Source organism: Siniperca chuatsi, linkage group LG8 (assembly GCF_020085105.1).
Source record: "Siniperca chuatsi isolate FFG_IHB_CAS linkage group LG8, ASM2008510v1, whole genome shotgun sequence".
NCBI lineage: Eukaryota > Metazoa > Chordata > Actinopteri > Centrarchiformes > Sinipercidae > Siniperca > Siniperca chuatsi.
This window is the reverse complement of record NC_058049.1, coordinates 11,975,713-11,985,830: the sequence shown is the minus strand read 5'-3', so window position 1 is coordinate 11,985,830 and position 10,118 is coordinate 11,975,713. Positions and strand designations below refer to the sequence as shown.

The 10,118-nt window shown below is 39.5% G+C and overlaps 1 protein-coding gene across 1 annotated transcript; it reads left to right on the top strand.

The window, feature by feature from the left end:
- The first annotated feature begins 408 nt into the window (after positions 1 to 408).
- taf7 (TAF7 RNA polymerase II, TATA box binding protein (TBP)-associated factor) lies at positions 409 to 9,569 on the top strand. Its single transcript, XM_044204383.1, has 12 exons — positions 409 to 593; positions 1,793 to 1,869; positions 1,968 to 2,046; positions 2,565 to 2,698; positions 3,047 to 3,167; positions 3,308 to 3,366; positions 3,847 to 3,919; positions 4,656 to 4,769; positions 5,926 to 6,120; positions 8,002 to 8,114; positions 8,728 to 8,787; positions 9,175 to 9,569. The coding sequence occupies exons 1-12, from the start codon at positions 575 to 577 to the stop codon at positions 9,217 to 9,219; spliced, it is 1,089 nt and encodes a 362-aa protein (XP_044060318.1). The 5' UTR covers positions 409 to 574; the 3' UTR covers positions 9,220 to 9,569.
- Positions 9,570 to 10,118: the final 549 nt, after the last annotated feature.

Below are 10,118 nucleotides of genomic sequence, written 5' to 3'. Positions count from 1 at the left end.
TATGTTAGTTAGTTACTTTCGTTTATTATGCTTTCGGAAATGCCTTTTGTGTCTGTGGCAATACAACAGTCTGACGAAAATACAGTTAAAGACAGACATCAAACAGCACAGTGCTCCATAGTGTCAGACAGCATCATGCCCCACAACAACATTACCAACAATCAAAAATCAAGCACAACAAAATGCAAGTCACACAACTATCATACCACAAGGATTTGTTTAACAGAGCTATACTGAAAGATATGCAGGCTCTCTGAGCACAGGCAGTCCGGTTATGTGGTACCCTGTACCTTCTTCCAGGGTGCTGGAAAGTCTGCTTAAAAGTGTTGGTGCCAGTCAAATTAGAGGGCTGCGTTCACCCCAGAGGGGGCGGGGCCTGACGCAGGGGCAAAGTACCCGGATGTGCTGCTCTCCTCTATTCTCTATTTCGTCTCGGCCATAGCAATGTTTGCCTCTTGTAGCTAAGCTGTGTCGATTTAAAATCAAAATCAGCATATTTACATACCTTGCTTGTTATTTTTTTAATAATTTAAGCACATTTATGCAGCTGCACCGTCCAAATTACTAAACGAAGATGACATCTAAACTGAAAGGTACGTTAAAAGCCTATTTAGCCTAATAACTTCTAACGTTAAGCTAACGATAGCTAGCCCTCTCTTTTGTAAACACACCGCCTCTGTGCTGGTAATGCATTTTTTGTTGAAATTAATTCATTATAATAAAAATAACAGAACAAAGTCTCTGTAGCATGTTACACAGTTCGCTGTACGTTAACCCTTCTGTTACATTAGCTTAACCTTACCGTTACACAAACTGATAGATAACGTTGTAACGTCAAAGTAAATAGCAATAAGTATTCACCTGACGTTTGCTCGGTCATAAAGTTAGTTATAATGTCACTTCATATGAGATGACAAAATACAGAGGCCATTCATACTACGATGTATTAAACTAATGTTAAATGTTGGTTAACTGAGTGTTATTGAACTAGCGTTAATAATATAATTAATCATTTTGAGATAGGTCATGATAGTGTTGGCTGTTTTGTATAGAGTGATGATTGCTGAGACGAGATTTTAGTTTGGTTACTTTATTATTTACCACTAGGAATCAAAAGTCAACACTCAAATATGATAACCAAAAAATATATATTACTGTAGATTCTTTTGTATTCTCCAACAGTGCAATAGGCATAATGTATACCACGATGTAATGTACACTTAATGTATAACAAGAAATATGCAGTACCAAAGCAGAATAGAAATATTAGGATACATGTAGCAAAAACGTTAAACAAGTTAAAATTTGAAAGAAGCTTATATATGAAATCAAACTAAATAAAAATATGACGAGCATTAAAAGTTGTTAAAGAGGATTGTGAATAAAGTTACTCCAGAATGCTATTCCACGAAGTTGCAGTTCTTAACAGCAAGTGCATGGTGCGCTTTGGTTTTAGTGTTTTTCTTTAGATGGTTAGCAGTGGTTAGAGATGTTCTAAGAGGATTAATCTGAAGGAAGGGCCTTAAAAGCTCAGAAATATTAGATGAAATTGGTCAAAGGACCAGACCATCCAAGCAGTAACGTACTGTATTACTTCTGTTAGTGCCAAATGAGCAAAAGTAGTACCCTCTTTTAATACTGGAACCAGATAAATTAAACTGTATAGCTGCAAAAGTCAAACATCAGTGTGTTTCTAGTGTATGGTGTACATGATTGTAGTTTCAGAAATATGTACCAAGCAACAAGGATTCTATTTTATTGCTTTGTTCATGATGATGTGTTTCGATTCTAGTTGGGAAGGTCGGCTCCAAGAATAAGGAGGATGCTCCTTATGAGTTGGAGAGCCAGTTTGTCCTGAGGCTTCCTTTGGTGAGACGGTTGCACATGCTGAAACCGATTATTTCTATGAAATTCACCGTGACCTTTTGCTGGAAATGATTTGGATTAATCTTTTTTTTCTTTCACAGGAGTACGCCTCAACAGTAAGAAGGATTGCCCAGTCTAGCAGTATGAACATGAAAGACAGACTCACCATCGAGTTGCACCGTAAGCTTATTTATCAGTAGTCGTAGTACTAGTATTTATGTCTGACCTGTGTGACACCACTGAAAGCTGTCAGGTTATCCATTTGAAATCCAGATTTTTTAAAACTTGTGAAATGTAAATATTCCTACAGCGAAACTAAAATTCAGTCTTTGTAGTTTGTAATTAGGGATGCACTGATATGTCTTCATTAGCACTACTGACATACTTCACTTTACAAACATTGGAATCTAACATTATTTTAACTGCAAATACTTGGCATTTTTATGATTTTTATTTACAGTTTTGTTAAGATACATTACTAACTACAACTGTCAATTTGACAACACAATTCAAGTGTCATGGTCTTTACTACCAGATAATCTTAAGTTATAAATGTCTTAAAAACATGTTTTTCACCTGCATTTGTACACGCTGTTTTTCAACTTAACAGTGACTGCAGTGTCCTAATGGCAATGGTTACCCTTGTCTCACACACACCATCTCACCATAATCGATCATGTCGTCCCTCTTATTTGTAGCTGATGGTCGTCATGGCATAGTGAGAGTAGACCGCGTCCCTTTGGCCTGCAAACTGGTGGATCTACCCTGTATGATTGAGTCTCTGAAAACAGTGGACAAGAAAACATTTTACAAGACTGCTGATGTCTGCCAGGTAAACCACTGCAGTGGCATTACATTTAGGATGTCATCTTCATTGGATACATTTCTTGTTGTTCAAGTTTAGGCTGACGATTGTGAATAAAAAGTACCTCTTGCCAGCTACAGCAGCGTGGCATTTAGTTTAAGATGTGATATTCATTGGATACATTTGTTATCACCATTGAATACATATTTGTTGTTAAGTTTAGGATACTAATTGTGAATAAAAAGTACTTTTTTTAATATGTACATTAACATTTAAAACTATTCTTAATTATAAACTATTTTGTCTCAGCTTTTCCTGTAGTACAACAGCATTACTCAGCGAAATATATCATTAATTTTTGCATTCATGGGTTAGATGCTGGTATGTACACTAGATGGAGACCTTTACCCTCCTTTAGAGGAGCCAACTGGCACCGACCCTAAGAGCAAGAAGAAGGACAAAGACAAGGACAAGAAATTCATTTGGAACCACGGCAGTAAGTAGACAAATATCTACACGCAACAGCTTTTTGAGCTGTTAGTGCTGAAAACTTGGCACATCAGCAATTCAGGAAGCATAGTTTGCCCTCCACAGCCGATTGAGCCATTTTGACCTCATTAATCCTGTTGTCTCCAGTCACCTGCCCTCTGAAGAACACACGCAAGAGAAGATTTCGGAAGACTGCGAAAAAGAAGGTTTTGACATTTTCATTTTCCCCTCAGCACTACCCTCCCCTTTCCCATCCGTCTCTTTAGCATCCCGTCTGATGATCCATCTCTTTCCAAGGCTCTCTTCCAGCAAGACATTTACATTGCATAGAACAGGAACTGTGGTGAAAGTGAAAACTAAGATTTACATATAAATAAAGCCTTTCCATCGTAGTTTGCCCAAAGGCATGCAAAAAAAACAAACAATTTCACTATTGCTTTGATCAAAGTGAAAGCGAGTGTGCTTGAGCGCTACACTTCTACTTTGTCTTCAGAATAAATCTTCCTGAAGATGCAGAGCCGAGCTATATTGATTTGGCCCCTTCTGTTTTTAATCGCTAATGTGCTTCCTGGCATGCGGCCAGCTGCTACCCTTTTGTGTGTGTGTGTGTGTGGGAGAGAGAGAGAGGAAGAGAGCGAGAGTGATGCTGCTACATGTAACCCAATCTCTTTCTTTCTCTCCCGCAGTACATTGAATCTCCTGATGTGGAAAAGGAGGTGAAGAGATTGCTGAGCACAGACGCTGATGCTGTCAGTGTCCGTATCCTTTTAGAAACCTACAAATATTCTGCACGTCCATCTTGCAAAGCCTAAAAAGCTAACCAACCAGTAGTGTAACCAAGCAAAACAACACTGATGTTTATCTTACAGCAAGGAACAGCATGTAATGTAGAATCAGATGGACATTTTTGTGAACATGAAAGCTAACCCCTAGCCATGACTTTAGCTTTTAAGAAGCATCAAATACTTGGTATGCTTTCGTCTTTTTAGGACAAACATATCCTCACTCCCATCTAACATCCAAAATAGGTTGATCTAAGGCCCAAGCGGGTGTCCTGTCTCCTGCCTGGCTCACCTGACTTGACTCTGTCAAATGCCCTTGTGAGAGAGATGCAATTTGCAAGGAGGCTATTAGTTCCCAAATGAAACTCTAAACTTGCTTGACAGAATAAGAGCACAGCAGGGTCAATTTGAGTGGCTTCTTGCTGTGTGTTAATTGAGATGGACTGTTCATTATCATTGCTTAGTTGGTCACAGTGAAGCTAGATTCTAATTATAGGTTTAGCGTTTGCATGCAGCAGCAGACATTCACATGACACTAACGAATGTTATAAAGTTATGGCAGTTCCCATGGAGTACCATCTTTCAAGTCTACTTCAAAGAAGAGTTTGTGGAAAGTGAGAGTTTTGAAAGACCACAAGTCTTTTTAGTGTAGGACTTCTGAAAATTGAGAGGAATCTACAGAGGGTATGTTGACTTTAACCCATGATGTTCAGGGTGGGAAATTATAGCAGAGGATGAGTCCAAAGAAGCAGATCAGCACAGCTCTCTGGCCAACCTGGACTCCTCACCTGGCACCTCGGGACACAAGATGGGTCATGGGTCCTCTGGTAAGTGAAACATGTTCTTCATTAGTAAATCATGAGGAATAAGATGTGGTGGGCTTCGTTAGCATGCTGGCACCTCTACTCTGTTAAAGCAGTTATCTCGACCACATGGCGTAAAGAAACACAAAGGAATAATTCCCAATCTATACTGTAGGCCGACATTGATATTAATGTCTATGATATTTGAGAGTTTTTGATAATGATATATTGTCTTTTTTTTTTTTTTTTTTTACAAAAATCACGTAACATAAACAAACATTTTGGATGAGGATCCCTTGAATTTGTCAGGAATATGACCAAGATATTTACTAAGTAGGACTTTTTAACTTAGAAAAATAAAGTTTTCAGTTCTCTCTAGTGGAAAACAATGTAATGTAGACACTGTTTCTAAGCTATCTCAAACATATCTTTGGCATTTCTGTACTGCAATTTCTTGTTCCTTACTGGCCGACATATATGATGATACTGATACATCTGCAATAAGCTAATATCGTCTGATTTATTGGTCAGGCTCATTGTGTGCAGCTACTTTGAAGTTGCACAGATGGCTCTTGCGATTGACCTGACTGTTGTACAGTGATTTCTTTGATACTGTCCTCCCCTCACTAGCAAAGGTTTCCTAATTCATTTTCAGCATGAACACCACCCTTGTCACTCTTGATAGCCTCTGCCCCAGTGGTCTGAAATGGAAATTTCAAACCACGCATTAGTGCAGCACACCCAAGCATTAGTAACTCTTTGGCCTTAAGATTATGTTTGCCTCTGGATTCCCCAGAGGACCTTTCCCCAGCACAGAGGTGCACAGTGCAAGTGTGCTGGCACTTATACTGTACGTGCTGAGGTGAGAGGTGTGCATGAGTGACATGACTAATATTACTCTAAAAAGAATGTGGTACCACAGTGTTGTAAAAAAGACATTTCAAGAACAAAATAATTTGAAAACCACTTATTGCTATATAAGATAAGCTGTTCACAATATCATGAATAGGCTGGGTGTTTGGAGACCACATTAACCATACAAGACCACATCCCTAACTTTATTTTTCACTAGACTGATGTCTCTGTGACCAAGATCGAACTTAAGCAAGTGTTCTAAATTCTCTCTTTTTCCATATTTGTGTCCATGTTAATAATACTAATGTGTGTTCCGCATGGCCAGCCCAGCGTGACGAACTGAGGGAGATCTTCAATGACATCAGCAGCTCCAGTGAGGATGAGGAGGACGAAGGGGACCGGCACGAGGACGAGGACCTGAATATCATGGACACGGAGGATGATCTGGTCCGACAGCTCCAAGAGAAACTCAACGAGTCTGATTCTGCACAGCATGAAAGTGATAGAAACAACCAGATAGGTGAGAGGATATCAGGGTTTCTACACAGATCTGGAAAACTAAATCTGTTTGAAAGTATGAAAAATAATGTATCTTTATATAATTATGGATTTATTGTCCCTGACATGGATTGGTTTTGGATTGTTAGTTGGACAAAACAAGTAATTTCACAGCATCATCTTTGGCTGTGGGAACATGTGATCAGCGTTTTCTGTCATTTTATACACTAAACAATGACAACAATTGAAAGGAAACAAATCATCGACAGATTAATTGTTAAAAAATTGTCAGTTGCAGCCCTACTGATTGTTTCTAGTTCAAAAATCCAGGTCTGAAAAGGTGGTGGAATTTTGTAAATGTAAATGAAGAGTTCCTACGTGAACTCTTCAATATGAGACCTATAGATGTATGTCCATATGGTGGGAGGTGCATATTTATGTACATTTGTTCTTAAATTGGGCATATGTAAGCTATTCTGGAAAGTGTGTGTGTGTGTGTACCCAGGTGGATGAAGTAAGTACAGTATTATATGCAGTCTTTCGTGCTGTGCTTGCAACTTGCATTTACATCTCACTGTGAATGCTGATTCTTTCAGCCGACTTACCATTTTTCAGTCATACAGTCATGGCAGAGAACTTGGCATGCTGATTTCTGAACAGACTTGTAGACCCGAGATAGTCCGACATGAAATTAAATCAACACCCCCCCGATACTTGTCAAAGTAGAGGTCAAAAATAACCGTTGTCAGGTGTCTGGACTTCTAATCAGAGCTGAGTTTTCTAGGTCAGACATCTCACACACACTCAAATGAGTAGCCCTACTTTCACTTAAATACACATGCCTCGCCTACAGAGATGCAAACACTGACAGCTCTCACCTCTCCTCCTCAGATAACCAGCCTGACAGGTGTTGTGGCTCAGCGTTTGGCTCAGACAGCTGTCCAGTCTGACAGCTCAATGCCTCCTTAACTGCATACATGGAGCTGTCAGTCAGCAACACTACTGGTCAGCTCCACTATAGCAGTCCAGCAGAGTCTTTCCCAATGTGTCGGAGTCTGGCTGTGCGTGTTTCTGACAGCCCTGTGAAATTGTAATAAATAGGTCTGCAGGGAATCTTCCCTGCTTGATGTTGCATATTAGATGGGTTGTATTAGAGGATTGAAAGTCAGTTGGGGGGAAGCAGAGGATGCATACAGTTAGTTTGGAAGATGGTTGATGGCGATGGAGCCACAGGTTGTTGTGAGGCACTATCACTTTGGCTGGATTTAATGAGAACCCTCTGTGGAGCCCAGCGCAGACTGATTTAGTTTTGTCTTTTAGTGCATTGGCCTGCTGGCTCATGTCCGTTTTAAATGGATTAGTTGTTCCCATTAACCGCAATTTGTCAACCTGAAATGGAGGCATCCTTGTGGTTCAGCAAGCTAAGGTGCACATCTTGTCTTCATGGCTTTGTGAGTGTAGTGTTGCTCTCAAATTATGTCACATCATCATCTCTCCCTGGCTTATTCTGTGTACGTCTTCACGTCCTCAAGTGTGACAGATGTAATTAAGGTTTTTCAAAATTATCAATACTTAGATACTTTTTCGATACCATGTGTTTTTAAAATGATACAATATCAGTTAATTATAGTTTCGGAAGTATCAAAGCTATAATAAAAATACATCTACATTCTGATTTTCAACCCAAGGCTGCACAGGTAAAACAACAGGGAAGAAAATCAACTGGTCCTCAATGTGTTCAGTGACCTTTTCTGTACCAGGTTGTTAATTTAAAAAAAGAAAAATATTATCCTATCCTTTTTTTTTGCCATGGTGTCGAAAGAGGTATCGAGTAGTATTGTATCAAAGTTTAAAATTCTGTTATTGTGATAACCTTGTAACGTGAATGTCCTGTTCCCTGCAGTTATGGAGTATCAGGTGCAGATCAACGGCGTCAAGGCCAAGCTCCAGGAAACCCGCGCCCGAAAGAAACAGCAGGAGGAGCTCATCATGAAAGTGGAAAACCAGGCCCTCAAAGTAAGCAGTGAACACACACACACACACACAAACGATTTTTTCACAGTCATTCAGAAACTAGGTCTGCATGTACAGAAACATAAACAAGAACATGCAGATGAGTTTGGAGGGAGAAGTCTTCATGCAGCATAAGTTCTCTCAACAGTGATGTGGAAACATAAAAAACTGCTGATTACACACAGTGTTGAAGGCAATTTTTTAGTTTGTTGGATTTTTAAAGCCTTAAATATTACATTTCTCCCTTCAGCCCTTTACTGTATAAGCATTGCTAGACAGAAAAAAAGGCACGAAAAATTCATTGTTCTGGCAAGCACTCTTTAGAGGAGACTTTACAATGAGTGAAACATGAGCAGAAATGGCCCTTTTTAGGTTGCCATTTAGAACTCTCATTGCCCGGTGTTTTGGGACCGTCAAAGCCCCATCTCCAGTCGTTATTATCACAGTTGCAGGGAAAAGGTCAGCTGTCTCTGACTGGCATTCCAAGTGGCCTTTCTGTCAGAGAGGAGATAGTGACACGAGCAGCCCAGGCAGACACACATTTAAAGCCATCACAATTTAATGAGTCTCAGCATGTCGACTCAAACAAATCTTGTTTGTCTCTCTCCTCTCACAGAACCGCTTCCAAGCTTTACTGGATGAGATTATTCAGCAGGAGGAGCGGGAGATGGAGCAGGTAAGAGCCTTTTCGTAAAAGCCGAGGATCAGTGCTTGCTGTGAGATTTCTTAGCTTTCAGCACTTTGCATGATTTTATCTTGTATGAATGTCAAATACCATGTTAGCAGATGCCATAGTGCTTGCTGTCCTTTTTAGACCCAACAGTTTTCTAGCCTAATAGCAAAGTTCAAATTCAATCACGTGAAATTTGTCAGCAGCTACCAGCGGAGTCCTTTTTGCAGCTATGGCATAGTGGCCACCCACTGTCTTGGGTCGTTGTTTGTATTGACAAATGAAGGCAGCAAATTAATGTGAAAAGACATGTTAATCATCATCCACTTACCCTCCAATTACACCCCAGGGCTGTCAGGCATCAATCATGCCTTCTATTTTCTGCCCCAACAGCTGGCCTCCCTGCAGGAGCAGCTGGACTCACTGATAGAGAAGTGACCACCAGGGGGCAGCCTCATCTTCATCCACACATTAACGCAGGAGAAGAGGAGGAGGAGAAGAGCCTTCATCCAGGGAGGCGGGAGTCTTTATTAGCTGACTTGCTATGTCATTCCTTTCAGTCATACATTACATACTGATTTCTCTATGAAAAGTCAATGTTTTTTATTAAGTTGACAAAATGTGTTGTTAGTTATTGTATGATTAAAGTATTTGGTTGGTTTCAAAGGTGAAAATTGTCTTGTTTTGCATGTCATCTTAAAGCTAAATGTACTCTCTGCCAACTTTTACAGCAGCTCACCCTCTTTGTATTTCATTACCTGTATGAATAATAAATTACAATAGATACACGTGTAGTGTCCAAGAAATGCATTTGGGCATAGATTTACACAAATGGGCAGTTTGATGTTGGTCATTAACATAATTATTCTGTCAAATCACATTTGATTGATAAAATGTATGTAACCACCCCTGAGCCTAAGATGAGTCTTCAAAAATATTTTTACAGGAAGAGAAAAGAGAGGACATGTTTTGACACATAGTTAGCATATAACAAGAGATAGTGAATATTTTAGGGGACTTGGAAAATGTATTTTTCATTTCATTGTGTCTAGCTGACTGGCAGTGGCAGCATACAGTAGTTTGCATCTTTGATAGCAAAGTGTACCGTCGACTGAGCTTACTGGATTTAAACTGTGCCATGACAATTTACACTCTTAACAACTCATCAGAATCCAGATTATATTTGAGTTTATATTTGCCTCCTGTTCAAATAAGAGCTGAAATGATTAGTCAATTAATCGATTAGTTGATTGATAGAGCATTAATTGGCAACTATTTTGAAAATCTATTTATGTTTTAAGTCATTTTCAAGAAAAAATGGCACTAATTTGTTTCCA